This window comes from Anabrus simplex, chromosome 2, assembly GCF_040414725.1.
Source record: "Anabrus simplex isolate iqAnaSimp1 chromosome 2, ASM4041472v1, whole genome shotgun sequence".
Taxonomy (NCBI): domain Eukaryota; kingdom Metazoa; phylum Arthropoda; class Insecta; order Orthoptera; family Tettigoniidae; genus Anabrus; species Anabrus simplex.
In genome coordinates, this window is record NC_090266.1 from 375,941,259 (window position 1) to 375,963,074 (window position 21,816).

At 42.5% G+C, this 21,816-nt stretch overlaps 1 protein-coding gene across 4 annotated transcripts in view; it reads right to left on the reverse strand.

Moving 5' to 3' along the window:
- Nucleotides 1–21,816, reverse strand: part of LOC136864149 (very long chain fatty acid elongase AAEL008004) — a 288,445-nt gene that overhangs the window by 69,851 nt on the left and 196,778 nt on the right. For all 4 annotated transcript variants that reach the window (XM_067140791.2, XM_067140792.2, XM_067140788.2 and 1 more), the window contains one exon: nt 16,935–16,991. In XM_067140791.2, the coding sequence (XP_066996892.1) occupies nt 16,935–16,991 (57 nt within the window). The remainder of the gene's footprint in view (nt 1–16,934; nt 16,992–21,816) is intronic.

Sequence of the window (21,816 nt, forward strand, 5' to 3'; positions counted from 1 at the left end):
AGATTGATTGTGATCAAGCTCAATGTTACAACTAAGGTATTAAGCCTTAGAGGTTGCCTCAAGATGTTTTCTGGCTGTCACTTTACGGCATTGAGCCAACCCTCCTCATTTCCCCGGGCTTGGGACCGGCAACAGCAACTACTGATCTACTTAATCCACCCAGTAGGTACTGCAGTCGGAATAATTATTAATATTATTATTAATAGCAAAGCCATCTCCATACACTTCATGGAGGCCCTTGGAGGAGTGAAACGTGAATGTTTTCACTATTCGTAACCTTGTCACTAAGTGGGTTAGAGTAGTTAATTCTATGCGCGGCCACCTTTGGCCCCAGTAATTAATCTGGTACTTATTTTTGGCGCAGGCTGAGTGACCCTCAGAGTCATGTGTCGCTCCAGAAGTGGCAATCTCGTTTCTTCACTTTTCGACTTCCTGACACGGAACAGGGCACGCTTTTACCACCTCGGCCTGGTAGGCCCTATTGCTAATGTTACTGTAACCACTTGGCGCAATTCAAGGTTTTCAATCAATTTACGCGAAACTCGTAATGCGTTGCCTTAAATGTTTTCTTCCAACTCCGATATTTCCCCCACTCTTGGCCGTCCTAGGAGTAGTATTCTGTGGTTCTTCCATTTCCACTTCAATATGTTATCTCATGTCAGTCTTGATTGAGGAAGCAGAGAGTACGGATGTACTGAGTGAGTGCTAAGGAATGGGGAAATAGGGCTGCGATAGGAAGTTGGCAGAGCAGATGGAAGAGTAAAGAGGAAGAAGAGGAAGTATGTGAAAGAGGGGATGTTGACAGCGCTGCTTGTGGCTGTGGCGGTGGCAGTGTTGCTGTCAATAGGGGGTGTGGAGATGAATCCAGTTCCAGGCCCAGTGGGCTCTCTTGGATGGGAAGGAACTGAGGCGATAAAGGAGGTGGTGGAAGAGGCATGCCAAACGGAACAAGAAAGGTAGTTGTTAAAGGAGTAGTCAAAGGGTATAAAGCAGTGCATCAAAGAGGAGATGAAAGAGCTAAAGGTGAAAGTGGAGAGTAACAAGGAAGAGATAGAAATACTGAGGAAGAAATTCAAAAACTTAGAGGAGGCGCTGCTTATGGTGAAGAGGGAAGGAGCTAATGGTGATCAAGAACGAAGAAGGCAGAATGTTATCTCATGTAGCCTACGCCGTTTATTTATCAATCCTAGTCCCAATTAATTAAACATTTAACGGCTTATATGAACATCACATCGACACGGGTCATCAAAGAAAACTTCATACATGCTAAGAATGCAGAGCTGTTGATCAAGATTCTCCAAGTGCATTCCACTTCTGTGGGTGAATGTGTGTTTAAATACAGTCTTATAACATGGATTATTTGCCTTTGCTGGCGAGATGTAGTGTTTACAGTGCACTATGTCTTCTGGTATGGGCTATATCAAATTTGTTACTTTCATTGACCTGTCACAGTCTCATCCTTGGCTTTGACAATATGAAAGTGACTGAGGTATGAGTGATGCTGGTAATACCATTCCTTATGCAGCCAGTCCCTGTTATGAATGGTGTGAAAATATCGCTCATAGGGTCAGTTGGTGCATACATTTCAGTGGGCTTGGCAGACTGATATGTAAGAGCAACTGCTGGCCCGGTGAGGAAAGCAACGGGAAACTACCTCACTCCTCGTTTCCCTAGTACGCCTCTTCAGTGACGCCTAGGCTATTTATGACAGCTGTTGGCGAAGCTGCAGAGGATCAAACCAGCCTTCGGGCTGATTACCCAACATACATACATACATACAACATGGATTATAGGGGTGTGGCCAGGGTTGCAGTGGATGTCTCAATATACCATCGTAACAACAGAAGGGCAAGAAAGCTGTCCTTGAAAACTTATCTCATTTAGAACAACGTTAAACCGCTAAGTCTGAAAAGTGTGGAAGTTTTATACTGGCTTCATTAACAACTAGAAAAAAATGTGCCAAAAGTTATCCTTCTTAACCCCATTAAATTTAGGTGTAGTCGACTGTATAGTGGCTAGGCGCTTGCCTCTTGTGCTCAGTGCTGTGGGCGTAATTCTGCAGTTGCTACAGTACGTACAATACAGTTGGTTGACTTTTTAAGAGTGTTGCAATGAGAGATTTAATGACACGCTAATGCATCCTCCTGAGGACAAGTTCTCGTTCTTCGGAGTCTCTAAATACCTTCAACAGCCGATAGAGTACTATTACGAGCTTAAATGTCACGCAGTAATAATAAAAATGTCAAAGAATTAAACCGAATTCACAGGTGTTCTAACTATAAAGGCATTACCGTGGAACACCTTCAACTGCGTGACCGAGTGTGTAAACCCAAATTCCACTGTGGTGTCCAAGGATACAGGTTTCTAACCCCGGCTATTCTAAATGTCTTTCTTCCCTGGCTTTCCACGCTCCAATTTCAGGAAGACGTTAAGATGGTGTCAGATTTGTCCATTTCCTTGGCTGAGTGGCCAGCGTACTGTTTCTTGGTTCGGACAGCCCCGGGTTTGATTCGTGGCCTGGCCTAGGATTTTAACTGCGTATGATATATCCTTTGGCTCGGGGACTGGGCGTTTACGCTCGTCTCAATACACTTCCCTTCATATAAACGCAACACGCTACACTAGAAACCACTGCGGAAACACTCAATAGCTGGGGCTGTACCTTAATTAAGGCCTCGGCCGCTACCTTCCCACTCCTAGCCCTTTCCCATCCTTCCGTTGCAGAAAACCCTCGATGAGTTAATGCAACGTTAAACAAGTAGTGAAAACATAAAAGAAATAATAATACAGTAATATTTCTTTCCTGGCCATTTTCTCAATGATCTGGGGTCCGCACTAACGTGGATTAAGTCCAGCTGTGGGGCCGGTTGCGCTTCTTGACGCCAAATCAACGTGGACTGATGTATTCGCTATTGTGTTCTGTGGCGGTCGCTAGTGTGATACTTTGTACGTACATGAAGACGATCACAAACACCTAGCCGCCAAGCAAGAGGCATTAACCGAACGCGGCTAAAATACTCGGCCTGGCCGGCCAGGCGTTGAACCCAGGGCCCTATGAACGGAAGGCTATTTCGCTTACCACTCTGCCAAGGAGCCGGATAATAATAATAATAATAATAATAATAATAATAATAATAATAATGTCCGTCTCTGTGGTGTGTTGTAGTGTAGTGGTTAGTGAGATTAGCTAACACTCCCGGAGGTCCGGCTTCGATTCCCGGCTCTGCCACGAAATTTGAAAAGTGGTATGAGGACTGGAACGGGGTCCAGTCAACCTCAGGACGTCAACTGAGTAGAGGGGAGTTCGATTCCTACCTCAGCCATCCTCGAAGTGGTCTTCCGTTGTTTCCCACTTTTTCTCCACGCAAATGCCGGGATGCTACCTAACTTATGAACACGGCCGCTTCCTTCCCTCTTCCTTGTCTATCCCTTCCAATCTTCCCATCCCTCCACAAGGCCTCTGTTCAGTATAGCAAGAGAGGCCGCCTAGGCGAGGTATAGGCATTTAGTCACTACTGATCTGCACTTAGAGCAGTCGCCCAGGTGGCAGATTCCCTATCTGTTGTATTCCTAGCCTTTTCTTAAATGATTTCAAAGAAATTGGTAATTTATTAAACATCTCCCTTGGTAAGTTATTCCAATCACTAACGCCTCTTCCTCTAAACGAATATTTACCCCAATAACTCTTCTTGAATTCCAACTTTATCTTCATCTTTCCTACTTTTAAAGATACCACTTAAACTTGCTCGTCTACTAATGTCATTCCACGCCATCTCTCCACTGACAGCTCGGAACATACCGCTTAGTCGAGCAGCTCGTCTCCTTTCGCCCTAGTCTTCCCAGCCCAAACTTTGCAACATTTTTGTAGCGCTACTCTTTTGTCGGAAATCACCCAGAACAAACCAAGCTGCTTTTCTTTGGACTGTTTCCAGTTCATGAATCAAGTAATCCTTGTGAGGGTCTCATATACAGGAACCATACTCTAGTTGGGGTCTTACCAGGGACTTATAAGCCCTCTCCTTTACATCCTTACTACAACCCCTAAACACCCTCATTACCATGTGCAGAGATCTGTACCTTTCGTTTACAATCCCACTTATGTGATTACTCCAATGAAGATCTTTCCTTATATTAACACCTAGATACTTACAATGATTCCCATAAGGAACTTTCACCCCATCAACGCAGTAATTAAAATTGAGAGGACTTTTCCTATTTGTGAAACTCAGAACCTGACTTTTATCCCCGTTTATCATCATACCATTGCGTACTGTCCATCTCACAACATTATCGAGGTCATTTTGCAGTTGCTCACAGCCTTGTGATTCATTACACTATACAAATGACATCATCCGCAAAAAGCCTTATCTCTGATTCCACTTCTTTACTCATATCATTTATATATATATAAGAAAACATAAAGGTCCAATAATATTGCCTTGAGGAATTCCCCTGTTAATTATTACAGGGTCAGATAAAGCTTCACCTACTCTAATTCTCTGAGATCTGTTTTCTAGAAATATAGCCACCCAATGCCACTCTTTTGTCTAGGTATTTCTCCCCAGTTTTATCTCCGACCAAATGTCTCACGTTCCAGGACACTGTCCTTGAGACGGTAGAGGTAGGATCCCTCGCTGAGTCCGAGGGAAAAGTCAACCCTGGAAGGTAAACGGAATAAGAAACTTGAAGTAGTAGTAATAATAATAATAATAATAATAATAATAATAATAATAATAATAATAATAATAATAATAATAATTGTACCGGGCGGTACACCTCCACTCCGCTAATTTAAAATGTGCGCCTGTTGAAACTCCTCTGCTGGAGGAAGTCCGAACTTTATTGACAGTATTAATTTTCTACCTTCTCAGAAGATGTCACCACGTGGAAAATTTTGAGTTTTTGAACTGTGTCATTGATGTGTTTTTGTTTCACTTGTAGTTAGAAGTGTGAACTTTCTCTTCTAGAGGACACTACTGAAGATCAACAACGGTGCACTCTAGTGCGAAGTGAAAGAACTGTTTTTTGGAGAAAATTTAATTTCAAGAGTTTGTTCTTTGTTAAATTTCTTTCAGTCATTGTTTAAGTTGGCAATATTCACCCCTTCTTTCCCCTTGTGTTGAACCTAACCAATCCCGAATTTCTTAAATTAATTTCTATCCAATCAGATGTATCTTCCCCCAACTTGAATCTGTTGCGGGGTCCTATCCAATAAAGAGTTTGTGGGAGGGTGTTTTCTTTCCCCTAACGCCTAGAAACTTCCGCGAGAGTATTTAAACTGCTGATTTTTGGGTCTCTAGGCCACTTCTGTTCCATCTTTCAGTGTGTTAAGTACATAGCAGGGGGCGGGAAGCGCCTCTTTCTTCTCCAGCCGTTCAACACAAGGTAATGGCCGATTAATAACTTCTTTCCTTGCTAGCTCAGCAGTTTAACTTTCGGGGCGGGTTCTAAGCGTTCAGCCATGTAACCTTTTCCTAAAATGTAACTACTCCTTTCATATATTCTCTTTTAAAACGACATATTGGGATAGAGAGTGCTAACCCTCTCGAGCTCCCACTCACATTGTCTTGAGGTGAACTTATTTTCTCAACCTATTTTTCGTTAATGTAAAACAAATTGTTCTTTTCTTAAGTCACCTCTTTAGCATGGGATTAGCCCTTGTATTAACGGCCTAGTGCCAAGTAGGTCTTAATCAAAGTGTATTAGGAGTGCAAGTTCGCCTCCTCTCAAATTGTTATTTTAGAGGTCATTTAATTAACCTGCTTTTCTTTTAATAGACCTCAGTAGATTGGGTATTTTACCCCTGTGTTTATGTCCGTTGAGGACAACTTGAAGGTGGAGTTTGGTGTGGCCTGGGAGAGGCTTAAATTTTGAGAGCGAGTGGCTCTTTTGAAAATTCTGGGTTGTATGCCTCATGGAGGTTTTTCAGTGTAATTTGGAGCAAGGGCTCCTAGGTATAAATGGGGTTTTCTCCCCCTCTGTTAAAACTTGTGTTTGAGGTAAAACTGAGCTGATTGCCCAAGCATTGTGAAGTCAGGGCGCGAAGCCCAAATTCTGTAAATATTGTAACTAACCCCTTTTGAATTGCTACTTGTACCTGCCATGATTGTTATTTCTTTGTTTTCGAAAAGAAAATATAACCTTGTTAACTTTTAAATTAATTTTACATTGCACTATAATTTCGTAGCTTGAAACCCATTCATACCCGCACCTTCTTTCACCTCTACCTACCACGGAAAAGTCCGTAACAAGTGGTAGCAGAGCGTGGTTGAATGGGTCTCAATTTAGCCCCTTTTGACGGCTAAATATTGTTTGTTCCGAACTCTAACTATTTTCCCAGTTGCTGGAATTTTTTGAGTTTTTCAAAATTGGTCTGTCATCATGCCCGGCCCTCGCGATGTTCTCCTTCTTAACTATTTGCGTAAGGAGGATTTGATCTATGAATTAACTATCAGAAATGTGCAATCTGGAGGCACGGTTGCAATAGACACTAACAAGCTTAGAGAGTCCCTTGATTTGCCCATTTCCATCCCCAATTTGGGAGAGAAAGAAATTGACGACTCTCTTTCCACGATCACGGAGAATATTACTGGGCTAGCTTCTGTAGTTAGTTTTTTTGATGAAAATGATCCGTCTCCTAATCAAATTAAGCGTGTGCAAGGCAGGCTATATCATTTTTCGAATAGGGTTAACGATCTGTTGTCTCTAAAACTGAATGATGTTCAGAGGAAGGAAGCTAGTACGCTCCTGGAAAATATTTCCGAATTATCTAGTAAGGTCACTCAATTGTTAACTGGGGAAGTTCCTCCCAAATCTGATCAACCCACCATAGTAAATGCAGGTAGTGAGGAAGCGCCTCCCAAGGGAGAAGTTAATAGAATAACCGTTGCTGCTCAAACTATCCCTGCCCCACTGGACAACGAGTCTGAACGCCGTGCATCGCTGAGTAACATCCGTTCTGAATTAACTTCCTTGCCATTGAAAACTTTACCTACTATGTCACCCGGGTTTAGTAGCTTGCCTCATCCATTGGCAATGTTGCTCAGAGGTATATCTAAGTTTTCCGTTAATACCACCAGTGACGTAATTTCATTTTTAAGATTTCTAGTGGAATTTCAGGATCATGCCCTTGTTTTTTCTCTTTCTCCATGTCAAATCTTGCAAATTATCTATCCGTATGCTATTGGTATTCTCTCTGATAAAATCGTAAGAGCCATTGCCGAGCAATCATCTATTGAGGATTTCCATGCCCATTTGCTAGCTAACTTCATCCCTGCTAGGGCCAGGTCCTCCCTTATTCAGAAGTACTATTATCGTGTACAGCGCTTGGATGAAAACTTGGCTGATTTCATACAGGACATTAAGTTTTATACTAGGGTGTTTGCCCTTCATTTTCCTGAAGATCAGATTGTACAGGCTATTGTAGAGGGAATTTCACCTCCCTATAGGTCATATTTGTGTTTCGCGGCGTGCCCGCAAACTTTCTCGGAACTTGAAGCATTGGCCGTCTCAGCGGAAGGAGTTAGATACGCCGATTCTTTGCGTGTCGCGAAAGAACCCCCGCCTTCCATTAGTAATACTCGGCCTCCACCTCGCCGATCAGTCACCCCCCGTAAATGTTATGCTTGCGGGTCGCCTGACCATCTGCGCAATAAGTGTCCTCTGATCAAAACTAGTAGGGAAAATAATGGAGCTGGTTCATCACAAGGCTGTTTTAAATGTGGGGCTTTCTCACATATCGCAAAGAATTGTCCCAATTCGAATAGCACCCCCTCCTGCTCAACTTCTGGTGTAACTTCCAACAACAATCAAAAGTGACTAGTGGCTGCGGCTGAGTCAACTAATTCTGCTTTCCAAGGCTCAGCCCCTGGCAAAAAGGTCGAGAATTCAGGGAACGATAAGTCTTCGAATACATCTTTTGAATGCCCCAAAGAGTGCCTTAGGATCGCGGCGGATACCCCCGCACCTGTTCCTTTTCTTAAGATTGAGTTAAATAACGAGCCTATAACAGCTCTCTTAGATTCAGGCAGTGTTTGTTCGATTATTTCGGCTGAATGGTATTCTAAATTGAAAGCTGTTTGTAAACTACCTGACTACGTCTCATCTTCTATTCAATATGTTTCGGCTAATTCATCTCCATTAGAAATTCTAGGTTCCGTACTGGTCAAAATTCGTATTGTTAAGTTTACTTGGAAAATTAAATTGTTTGTGGCTAAGCACCTGTCTTGCCCCATCATATTGGGAGCTGACTTTATTTCTCACACTGGTCTTGTGCTCGATCTCCAGTCTAGGTCGTGCACATTCAAATTTGCTTCTAGTTGTAAAATACCACTATTAAAGTGTAATTCTGTGTCATGTTCATCTATTTCGCCTACCCAGGATGAGATGTTGTTAGACCTTAGACATCTACCTGAGGAGCAGGCTGATAGTATTCGTAAATTATGTCAGTCATTTCCAGAGGTGTTCTCTGATACTCTTGGTGTTACTGACCTTATTGAATACAAAATTGAGGTCACGGATTCGATTCCTGTCCGTTTTCCACCTTATAGGCTATCTCCACCTAAAATGAAGGCTCTGAAAGAAATTATCGATCAGATGTTGAAGGATGGTATTATTAGGCCCTCTAAGTCGGCGTATTCATCGCCTATTTTTCTAGTCCCGAAACCCCAAGGAGGCTTCAGGCCTGTCATTGATTACAGGGCTCTCAATCGGAAGGTGGTGTTGCAATCTGTGCCCCTTCCTGACCTTCATTCTTGCTTTTCATGGTTTCGTAAGGCCAAGTTCTTCACTATCTTGGACTTGAATCAGGCCTATAATCAAATTCCCCTTGCCGAAGAGTCTAAACACCTTACAGCGTTTGCCACGGACTGGAATTTATATGAATACAACCGCGTGCCTTTCGGGCTCCCCACGGGGGCAGCTGTGCTCACTAGGCTACTAGATAGGGTCTTCTCCGACATCAAATTCGAGTACTTATATCACTATTTAGATGATGTCGTCGTATTTTCAGAGACTTTTGAAGAACATCTAGATCATCTGCGAGAAGTTCTCGATCGCCTTCGTAAGGCTGGGTTAACTGTTAAGTTGTCCAAGGTTGCCTTTGCTAAGCCCTCTATGTCATTCCTAGGGCATATTGTGTCACCCGATGGTGTAGCAGTCGATCATTCTAGAACACAGGCCATCCGTGATTTTAAACCTCCCAAGGACATCAAAGGTATCGCCAGGTTCATTGGTATGGTGAATTTCTTCAGGAAGTTCATTCCTAACTTTGCTAATAGAGCGGCGCCCTTAAACCTTCTTCGTAGGAAAGGCATCAAATTCGAGTGGGGACCTTCTCAACAAGCCGCTTTTGAAGATCTGAAATTAGCTCTCTGTAATGCCCCTGTACTTGCTATGCCTGATTTCTCGAAGAAATTCATCGTCCAAACTGATGCGTCGTCGTCAGCAGTAGCTGCAGTCCTTCTTCAAGAGACTGAACTAGGGAGGCGACCCATCGCCTATGCGTCTAGGACATTGTCGGCTCAAGAAGCCAAGTATTCCATCTATGAGCTCGAAGGTTTGGCAGTCTTATTCGCCTTAGAAAAGTTCCGTCTCTATCTGGAACACGTCAAATTCGACCTGGAGACAGATAATCAAGCATTAAGCTGGGTCTTAGGTAGGCCGCGTCGTACTGGTCGTATAGCCCGCTGGGCTATTCGTATTTCCGCCTTCCAGTTTGATGTTAGACATATCAGAGGCACCGAAAATGTTGTTGCTGATGGACTCAGCCGTATGTTTCATAACGACGTCGAGACCCACGAACCGGTCGACAGTTCATCACCTCCCGAGTCCATGCTATCTGAGGTTAATGCCATCCTAACAGATGCTCCCATGCTTTTTAGGGATATCGAGAAATACCAACGTGAAGATCCGACGCTGGCTCCGATAATGGAAACCCTTTCTTCTGGGGAACATGTTGTCCCTTATGTTCTGAGGAATGGTGTTTTATGTTGCCCTTCGAGGCATGACAAGATGATGAAAGTTGTCGTTCCAGCTGTTCTGGTACCTATGATCTTCAAGTATTATCATGAGACCCCACTAGGAGGGCATCTGGGTATCTTTAAAACTCGTGAGAAGATTCGTGAAATGTTCATCTGGAAAGGTATGGACGGTGAAATCCGGGAACTTGTAAAAGCTTGTAAATCTTGTTTGCTCAGTAAACCCACCATGTCCACCAAGGTAGGCCTTTTGTCTTCGCATCAAGCGTCGCGCCCCATGGAACGTCTGTATATCGATTATGTAGGACCCTTCCCCCAGTCAAAGGGTAATGCTAACAAGTTCATCTTTGTGTGCGTAGATGGTTTTACCAGATTTTCTTGGTTATTTCCGACTAAGCTGGCTACCGCTCAGTCTACCATTACCTGCTTAAATTCTATTTTTGCTTCTTTTGGTCCGTGTCAATATATTGTATCTGATAATGCTAAGGCTTTTACATCTAATTTATTTCGTAAATTCTGTTTTGACTTATCAATCTCTCATGTAACTACTTCTGCTTATTACCCTCAACCATCTCTGGCTGAAAGGGTTAACCGTAATCTCAGGTCAGCACTTATTGCCTATCATCATGAAGATCATTCCAGGTGGGACACGTCCCTGCATTGGATAGCTTTTGCTTTGAATTCGGCGGTTCATGAATCTCACAAGTTTACTCCAGCTTCTTTGATGTTCAAGTTTGTTCCCAACTCGCCGCTCTCTAACCTCTGGTCTCTGAATGACATTCTACCCGAGACAATAGATCCGGATAACATTAAAGATCTTTGGAAGAAGGCTAAAGCCAATCTTAAAGTGTCTCATGAAAAGGTTAGGGAAAGGTATGATCGTGGACGGAGACCCACCCCTTTGAAGGTAGGTGACCAGGTTATGGTCAAAAATTTTGTTCCCGCGGGCAAGCTTGCCCCCAGATTTCATGGGCCATGCATCATTCTCGATTTTCTCACACCGGTTACATTGTTAGTAAGCAATCCAGCCACCGAGAGGATATTTAGGGTTCACCTGTCCCAGGTGAAACCGGTGTAAATTTGGTGTCAACTTGCTTCATATAATTTGATAGGAATATGAAGGTTATATATATTTTTTTTTTTTTGAGTTCCACTCTTAAGGCATTCTGCTCCTTCTATTTTATTTTATATGTAAGCATTTCTTGTAAACCTCCCCGATTGTTAAACTGCCATCCTGTCCTTACCTCGGCCATTACCACGCTCCCGTCTCCTGCTTCAATACACACAGTGGCATAATTTATGCCATGGATATTTGCACGCCGCTGGCCCCTCAACCTCTCCACAAACCTGTACCCTCAAAAAAGATGATGGTCCAACACAATTCTGCCGCCAAGCTTTAATGTTTCAGTGCCCCCGCAGCCGCGCGGCGCCGTGCAGCTACTGGAGCAGAGGACGGGCCCCCTCGGCCCCAGCGAGGACGACGTGTGCACGGCGAGCCGGAGCTCTCCTCCCGGCCAAGGCTGATGTGCGGCGCACGACCTGCTACTTGCCCGCAGCCTGTATATGTTCACCGCGGGCGCGGCGTGCTTCAACACCTCTGCTCCCCTCATAGTGCGGGCGAGCGGTATCTCAGGGTACTTGAGGGGTCCGAGCGACCTTCTTTGGACGCAAGCAGCAACGGCCGGTCTGGCCATCCCACTTCATCTCCATCTACTACATGAACAGATACTATAAGTAATGACTACACTTGGGAATTCAACTGCAATATTTGGTGGACCTTGAAAATTTTTTTTCTTCACTTTCAAGCATAAAAAGTTATCTTCAGAAATTCAACTTCTACAAATATAAAGACTTTACTTCATCTGCAACAACAAATTTTGAAACCAAATCAACCCCAAATTAAGAAAATCTTATAAATTTTTTGGCAATCAATCTTCATACCCACAGCATAACTTGGACCTTGTTTCAAACTGATTTCATGTGTCATCCCTGGAGGAACTTTTGGGGGGGGAGGTCTGTACCGGGCGGTACACCTCCACTCCGCTAATTTAAAATGTGCGCCTGTTGAAACTCCTCTGCTGGAGGAAGTCCGAACTTTATTGACAGTATTAATTTTCTACCTTCTCAGAAGATGTCACCACGTGGAAAATTTTGAGTTTTTGAACTGTGTCATTGATGTGTTTTTGTTTCACTTGTAGTTAGAAGTGTGAACTTTCTCTTCTAGAGGACACTACTGAAGATCAACAACGGTGCACTCTAGTGCGAAGTGAAAGAACTGTTTTTTGGAGAAAATTTAATTTCAAGAGTTTGTTCTTTGTTAAATTTCTTTCAGTCATTGTTTAAGTTGGCAATATTCACCCCTTCTTTCCCCTTGTGTTGAACCTAACCAATCCCGAATTTCTTAAATTAATTTCTATCCAATCAGATGTATCTTCCCCCAACTTGAATCTGTTGCGGGGTCCTATCCAATAAAGAGTTTGTGGGAGGGTGTTTTCTTTCCCCTAACGCCTAGAAACTTCCGCGAGAGTATTTAAACTGCTGATTTTTGGGTCTCTAGGCCACTTCTGTTCCATCTTTCAGTGTGTTAAGTACATAGCAGGGGGCGGGAAGCGCCTCTTTCTTCTCCAGCCGTTCAACACAAGGTAATGGCCGATTAATAACTTCTTTCCTTGCTAGCTCAGCAGTTTAACTTTCGGGGCGGGTTCTAAGCGTTCAGCCATGTAACCTTTTCCTAAAATGTAACTACTCCTTTCATATATTCTCTTTTAAAACGACATATTGGGATAGAGAGTGCTAACCCTCTCGAGCTCCCACTCACATTGTCTTGAGGTGAACTTATTTTCTCAACCTATTTTTCGTTAATGTAAAACAAATTGTTCTTTTCTTAAGTCACCTCTTTAGCATGGGATTAGCCCTTGTATTAACGGCCTAGTGCCAAGTAGGTCTTAATCAAAGTGTATTAGGAGTGCAAGTTCGCCTCCTCTCAAATTGTTATTTTAGAGGTCATTTAATTAACCTGCTTTTCTTTTAATAGACCTCAGTAGATTGGGTATTTTACCCCTGTGTTTATGTCCGTTGAGGACAACTTGAAGGTGGAGTTTGGTGTGGCCTGGGAGAGGCTTAAATTTTGAGAGCGAGTGGCTCTTTTGAAAATTCTGGGTTGTATGCCTCATGGAGGTTTTTCAGTGTAATTTGGAGCAAGGGCTCCTAGGTATAAATGGGGTTTTCTCCCCCTCTGTTAAAACTTGTGTTTGAGGTAAAACTGAGCTGATTGCCCAAGCATTGTGAAGTCAGGGCGCGAAGCCCAAATTCTGTAAATATTGTAACTAACCCCTTTTGAATTGCTACTTGTACCTGCCATGATTGTTATTTCTTTGTTTTCGAAAAGAAAATATAACCTTGTTAACTTTTAAATTAATTTTACATTGCACTATAATTTCGTAGCTTGAAACCCATTCATACCCGCACCTTCTTTCACCTCTACCTACCACGGAAAAGTCCGTAACAATAATAATAATAATAATAATAATAATAATACTGTTATTTATTTTAGGTCCACTAACTACTTTTACGGTTTTCGAAGACGCCGAGGTGTCGGAATTTTGTTCCGCAGGAGGTTTTTACTTCTCACTAAACCTACTGACACGAGGCTGGCGTATTTGAGCACCTGCAAATACCATCGGACTGAGCCAGGAACGAACCTGCCAAGTTGGAGTCAGAATGCCAGGGCCTCAACCGTCTGAGCTACTCAGCGCGGCAGCTCTTAAAACCAATAACATTATTATTATTTTCATTTTTATATATAAACACCCTCAGATCTCACCGACTTCAACAAGGATAAAACCCACATTTTGTGATTAGAAGGCTAACACTCTGTGGTGTAGTGGTTAGTGTGATTAGCTGCCACCCCCGGAGGCTCGTGTTCGATTCTCGGCTCTGCCACGAAATTTGAAAAGTGGTACGAGGGCTGGAACGGAGTCCACTCAGCCTCGGGAGGTCAACTGAGTAGAGGTGGGTTCGATTCCCACGTTAGCCATCCTGGAAGTGGTTTTCCGTGGTTTCCCCACTTCTCCTGCAGGCAAATGCTGGGATGGTACCTAACTTAAAGCCACGGCCGCTTCTTTCCCTCTTCCTTGTCTGCCCCTTCCAATCCTCCCACCCCACACCAATGCCCCTGTTCAGCATAGCTGGTGAGGTCGCGTAGGCGAGGCACTGGTCATCCTCCCCAGTTGTATCCCCCGACCCAAAGTCTGAAGCTCCAGGACACTGCCCTTGAGGCGGCAGAGGTGGGATCCCTCGCCGAGTCCGAGGGAAAAGCCAACTCTGGAGGGTGAACAGATAAGAAGAAAGAAGAAGGCTAACAACTGAGCGAATCTCCATATAAGGTAACCAGACAAACTTCTCTCTCTAACACACACAGTGCTCACCTGTTCCAAGCCTCCTCCATGAAACCACGATAACGGAAACTTGAGTTTTTGAAGAACTTATGATTAAATCTCAGTAGGTAGCTATAACCGTGAGATTGTCTGGTTCCATGGCTAAATGATTAGCGTGCTGGCCTTTGGTCACAGGGGTTCCGGGTTCGATTCCCGGCAAGGTCGGGAATTTTAACCATAATTGGTTAATTTCGCTGGCACGGGACTGGGTGTATGTGTCGTCTTCATCATCATTTCATCCTCATCACGACGCGCAGGTCGCCTACGGGAGTCAAATCAAAAGACCTGCATCTAGCGAGCCGAACTTGTCCTCGGACACTCCCGGCACTAAAAGCCATACGCCATTTCATTTTTACCGTGAGATTGGAATTCCTGTTCCTTGTCTGTTTCTCGTGCGGTGAATAGCCTCTAGTGAACCCACTTAGCTCGTTCGCCTGGAGCCACTGTCTGCAATTAGCAGTCGTTTAGTTGCCAAGCTCGATCCTGGGAGCTGTAGTTCGACTCGTCTTCGGGCCGAGCGCATTTCAAGCATCAGAGCAGCATCCGTATAAACCGAGCTCTGGGCCAGAATTCGAAGAAAGAGCTTTCCGCCCACTCCCTGCACCGAATTTTTTAAATCAAAATTGGTATCTACGGTAACAGAGTTCGTGAGGAAACAATAAACCTGTTCGTGGGAGTTCCCAATGCTTCGTTGTCCTGCCTTTGGATCGTTGATTTATGTGAATACAATCGACATATTTCCGGATATTAGGAATTAAATTAAGGTAGAAAAATGTTAGGCCCTTTATTAAAGAGGCTCTGAGTTCGAACTAAACTCCTTAAAAATGAATTCCAGTAGAGCCAAGGAAAACCACTTTAAACTGACAACGTCTGGTTTGCGTGCTGGCCTTTGGTCGAAGTGGTCCCGGGATCAATTCCCGGTCAGGTTGGGCATTTTAATTTTAATGATAAGCATAAAACAGACAGTAAGTCTCCAAATACAGTTTACTTTACAAGTGTAAAGTATAACAGTGTCTGCATCTGTGGTGTAGTGGTTAGTGTGATTAGTTGCCACCCCCCGGAGGCCCGGGTTCGATTCCCGGCTCTGCCATGAAATGAAAAACGTGTTACGAGGACTGGAACTGGGTCTAGTCAGCCTCGGGAGGTCAACTGAGTAGAGAGAGTTCAATTCCCACCTCAGCTATCCTCGAAGTGGTTTTCCGTGGTCTCCCACTTCTTCCCCAGTCAAATGCCGGATAGTACCTAACTTAAGGCCACGGCCGCTTCCTTCCCTCTTCCTTGCCTATCCCTTCCAATCTTCCCATTATATCCTGATTTCCTGCCCCCAATCAAGCAACAGGCCTGAGTACTGAAAATCGTCACAGCTTGCAGGAGAAAAGCACTGTGCTAAAATTCAGCCCACCATCCCAACGCAAAACTGGTTCAAGAAATTGAAAGAAACACGAAGGCACCTTTTGTCTTTAATAAGAGTGCGTCTGGATCATGGATGCCATCAGAGTTATCTCCACGAGATCAAGGTATTGGACACCCCTCACTGCCCAGAAGACCCCGGAGAAATAGCCGACTTGAAGCACATCCTACTGCCATGTATGAAGTACTGCCAACAGCAGAACCATCTGTACTCTTGTTTAGTGAAGTTAAATACCCTACTATTTTTTTTTTTTGCTAGGGGCTTTACGTCGCACCGACACAGATAGGTCTTATGGCGACGATGGGATAGGAAATGCCTAGGAGTTGGAAGGAAGCGGCCGTGGCCTTAATTAAGGTACAGCCCCAGCATTTGCCTGGTGTGAAAATGGAAAACCACGGAAAACCATTTCCAGGGCTGCCGATAGTGGGATTCGAACCTACTATCTCCCGGATGCAAGCTCACAGCCACAGGCCTCTACACGCACGGCCAACTCGCCCGGTAAATACCCTACTATCAACCTCAGTTTTCATCCTATTATCAAACCTAACTCCACAATTGACAATTTGTCAATATTATCAGACTGTAGTATTAAGTTATAAGTTGTGGCTCTTTTTCAACCAGGAAGATCTATACATGTATGCTGCCTCACTCTGTAAATGCCACATGGTCTTCCGAGGCCGAACACCATTAGTAGTAAAAACAAAAAATCTTCCCCAAAAGGTCCCTGTTCAGCATAGCAGATAAGGATGCCTGGGCGAGCTACTGGTCTTCCTATCCAGTTGTATCCCCGACCAAATGTCTCACGCTCCAGGACACTGCCCTTGAGGCGGTAGAGGTGGGATCCCTCGCTGAGTCCGGGGCACAAACCAACCCTGGAGGGTAACGGATTAAGAAAAAGAAAAAGAAGTAGCATGTCAACAAGATCCTCGGGTCGCGTACCCTTCTTCAATAAATAAATAAATAAATAAATAAATAAATAAATAAATAAATAAATAAATAAATAAATAAATAAATAAATAAATAAATAAATAAATAAATCTTGACATAGCTGTTAGAAATGGCTTGGAAGGATCACCTCTAATAAAGGAAGTTTCAAGGACCATATCTTACCGTATCGAAGAACTCAGTGAACTTGGAGAAGTAGTACCACCAACAGCCGCGCGCCATCTGTAACAGAGTGAGCAGACAAATATATGAGAGACATTATGTTTCAAAATATTAGGAGTACACTGTAATTATGATGGATATCGCTTTCTTCCTTAAATATGTGTAAGGCTGGGAACAAACGATAGGTTTACTTAGTGTAGAATGAGTAGAAAATATCTCATAATCACAAAAGTGCAGAAAGCTGATTCACTATAATTCGAGTTTTAGGGAATGATTTGTACTGTAAACATACAGGATTTGCCCCATCCGGTTACATGTTATATATACATGAGATATTTTCAAGTAGCTCACCCTTGGCGTGTTCCAGAATTTCCCTTCCCCCTTTTTCATAGAGAAGCATTTATGTTACAGTGAAGGCATATCATAATCATTCCTCAATGTTGTCAGCCAATGAAAGCTTAACTTTGTTCGACACGTTAATTTTCATGTGCCCGAAAGAGCCTAAATCTGACGTTCCGTACCTTGTTTCTATAATTATTTTTTTTATTTTTTATTTTTTTTTGCTAGTTGCTTTACGTCGCACCGACACAGATAGGTCTTATGGCGACGATGGGACACGGAAGGGCTAGGAGTGGGAAGGAAGCGGCCGTGGCCTTAATTAAGGTACAGCCCCAGCATTTGCCTGGTGTGTGGTTTCTATAATTAAGCTCGTGTGTTGGAGTAGGCCCATTTAAGTTAATAATGCCTTGTTCTGATCACTGAGCCAACTCGACATCGGCGTGAAGTCGTACGTGTATTACTTGTCCCATTGTCTCCATTTCTAATAAGACTTGATTAGCTTCTTCCGACGAGGTTTGGTCTATTTAGCATTCGTTGTGACGTTATACTTTAGTGTTTTAGACACTAGTTTATTGATGCAATAAATTAGTATTGATATACTATATCGGTCCGCTTACTGGAAATACCAGTTCCTTGGATTGCGCATACAGTACGTGTAAACAGTGCTTTGCTACTTGCTCATATAAAGTGTCCACTGTGTGGGACTTACACAATTCATGTGTGTCATAACTCATTTCTAGTACAGTACTGTAAGTACACACATGTTCATTATAGAGTGTTGTGACTTTCACCACCATTCCTCTGTGAGTGGACTACGTCTCTCTACAATGTCGTCAGTAAATATCCCTATGCTAGGAGAACTAATCCGCAATGGCAAATCCATACAGTAGAGAAATACAGTAATTTTCTCGAATTTACGTTTATTTCCACATCTTCCGGAAATGTACCCATTATCGTCTCATAGTTTTCTAGTCTGTTTCCAATCCTTCCATTGTAATCATCCATTAGCGCTACGCTGATTTGGTCCTAACCCTCACTGCTACTTCTCCCATTCAGTTATAACATTTGTCGACTTCATCCCCATTCCTCCTCCATGAAGACGGTGCTAACCGAATGTCGCTGGTTCACTCAAGTAGCTGACAGAGACCACCTTGATGAACAACCCCAATGCTCGTTTCGCCCTAGCCATTTAGACACCTGTTAAGAACACCTCATTATAACCTAAATATTTTTATTTCCTACTTTCACTGAAATATCGTTAATTCCTAACAAGGTCATTCACAACCTTTTTGCTGAATCAGAAAATCCTCCTTTCCTCTTTCTATAAGCCCCATTGGTACTATGCTAGTTCATTCTTCGAGGAATGCTTGACCAACCAAGGCTAGTGTAGTGCTAATTGATTACTTCATTGCAAGAGTTAGGAAACAGAACAGAAAGTGATGATGTATGAAAGATATGGAAACTCACGGGAATGGGAAACACTTACTGGATTTCGGTGCTGGTATAGGATGTGCCGTCGGGAATCGTTCTTTAAGCTCCACTGCTACATTCGAGATGGTAGATGTACCATACTAGGCTGTATCACAAATGACTCTAATTAAGGAAATGTTTACAGAACAATCAGGTATTCAGCTGATTTTTCGATGATAATAATAATACTATCTGATCTGTAAAAAGTTAGTTGTTTTAAATGTTGATTGATTAGAACGAAAATGTTACAGGTAAAGGAAAATTGGTGCATGGAGCTTATCAGCGACAACTTCCAAAGAGTGGGCAGTAAACAGATCCAGTATACTGAAATTGAACGAGAGACATACAATAAAGGTATGTTTGGGAACAATATTATTTCTAAAGATGGAAAACGAAACGTGCATCCCTATAGGCTCCGTGCGCTGCTGGGAAAAATGCACCGCTGCGCTGCGAGTGGCGAATATTGTAAGTTAATGCGATCACCGCGCACATATCTCTGTCGTTCCACAGCGTGTTGCCATGGCCGATTAAATAATAACAGTGGGATTTCAGAGTATCTTATGCAACAACAATCGGCCAAATTATTCCCAACTTCCAGAAAGTGGTCTGTATTAAATTTACAAGAAAAACTGTTCGCAAGAAATAGCAACAGAGCGAATAACTGCAAATATGAAAAGAGAAAAACGTTTGTTCATTAGAGACACTACCATTTCACGATAGAGGTAACATAGTAATTTATTTATTATTTGTGGTGATAAAGAGAGTAATTTTCATGTTCACATTCAACAATGCTGTCTTCAGAAAAATATATTTGGCCTATCTCTAATACGATGTCATGTTAGGGTAGGTTAATGTTGCGAGGGAGGCCTTGGTTAAAGAATTAAAAAATTTCCATGAAATGTAAGCATATTTCTGCTGTTATTTACACAGTTTACTCAGAACATGTCACCTCGCGTACTGATCAACCCTGTGAATGATCTGGACCTCGCATCTCAAAAGCAAGGAAAGAGAAATACAACAAGGAGAAGAGCTTAGAGAAACTTTTCCCGATAAAAAGGCACAGGTTTGATGTTGGACCAATTGAAAATATCAGAATATCTTAAAGTTGCCAATGAATTATTGTGTCTGAATTCATAATATGATAGCGACCACCTCTGTAATATAACGGTTAGTGCTAGTTAGTTTCCTTCGTCGGGGCTCCGGGCTTGATTCCCGATACAAACAGAAATTTAAGATTGACATGAGGGTACATGCAGCTCATATTCATTAGGGGTTGCTTGAAAAGAGTTGCACCACCTCGGGGCGAGGACAGAATTTATGTAAAATGCGATATTTCTGTGAGCTATTGATATTGTGTAATGGAGGCCTATTTCTATAATTGGCCTATATTTGTCTACTGCCTTTTTAAATCCATTTCGTGAGGTTTTGACAGAATACTATAAAATTTCACATTTTGGTCCATAGTACAGTGCGGCATGTTCTTCTTCTTCTTCTTATTATTATTATTATTATTATTATTATTATTATTATTATTACTATTACTATTATTATTATTATTATTATTATTATTATTATTATTATTATTTATTTGCACACTTTCGTGGTAATGATATTCAATCAATTGTATAGATTTTAGGAAATTAAAGTCGAATAAACCTTAATTTACACTACAGTTTTACGTAGAATTTGAACCCATAAATTTCCGTGCAGTTCTAATCGTGGCAATGACCACCGTCTTCTGCATGGTCTTGTAGATGTTGGTGTTGACATCGAACTTCTTCATTATTATTATTATTATTATTATTATTATTATTATTATTATTATTATTATTATTATTATTATTATTATTATTGTCCGACTCGTTGGCTGAATGGTCAGCGTACTGGCCTTCGGTTCAGAGGGTCCCGGGTTCGATTCCCGGCCGGGTCGGGGATTTTAATCGCTTCTGATTAATTCTTCTGGCTCGGGGACTGGGTGTATATGTCCGTCCCAACACTCTCCTCATCATATTCAGACAACATACTACACTACCAACCACCACAGAAACACGCAATAGTGCTTACATCCCTCCATAGAGGGTTGGCGTCAGGAAGGGCATCCGGCCGTAAAACAGGGCCAAATCCACATGTGCGACACAGTTCGCACCCGCAACGCCACAGATGTGGGAAAAAGCGGCAGGAAAAGAAAGAAAGATTATTATTATTATTATTATTATTATTATTATTATTATTATTATTATTATTATTATTATTATTATTATTATTGCTACAATTAAGACTATATTAACAGAATGCTATGTATCTGTTACAGTATGATGTGTGTGCTTTTGAAAAAGATGGCCTATTGTAGCTTACTTTGAAATTTAACGTTGCTATAATAATTGGTTTGTTTTTTACATTGTGTAAAGAGTTCTTGTGTATTAAATAAATGTACAAATCCTGAATCACTTCCTGCGATTTACTAAGATCCACCGTATTTTCAAGTCCATTTCGTGAGGTCGTGAATGAAAGCTCTGTATTACAGTATCTATTAATGCAGCCAAGAACAAGCACATCATTCTGTCGGAACGTTGTGACATTAAAAACGAATCATCTGAAGACAGCATTGTAAAATAATTGAATAAATGCACGTGAACGTCACACATATTCCAGCTTATGGTGAGCTGTTGATGAAGATGCCTCTAAGTAGTTCTCGTAGTATCCACCCGCAGCAGCACAGTGCTATACGCACGAAGCGTATAGAATGGAGCAGTAAGGATGAAATGAAATGGCGTATGGCATTTAGTGCCGTGTGTCTGAGGACATGTTCGGCTCGCCAGCTGCAGATCTTTTCATTTGACTCCCGTAGGCGACCTGCGCGTCGTGATGAAGATGAAATTATGATGAAGACGACACGTACACCCAGCCCCCGAGCCAGCAGAATTAACCAATGAAGGTTAAAATTCCCGACCCTGCCGAGAATCGAACCCGGGCCCCCTGTGACCAATGGCCAGCACGCTAACCAGTTACTCATGGAGCCGGACAGCAGTCAGGGTAAGAACGTAAACCGAAAAGCATATCTTATGTATAAACTGTA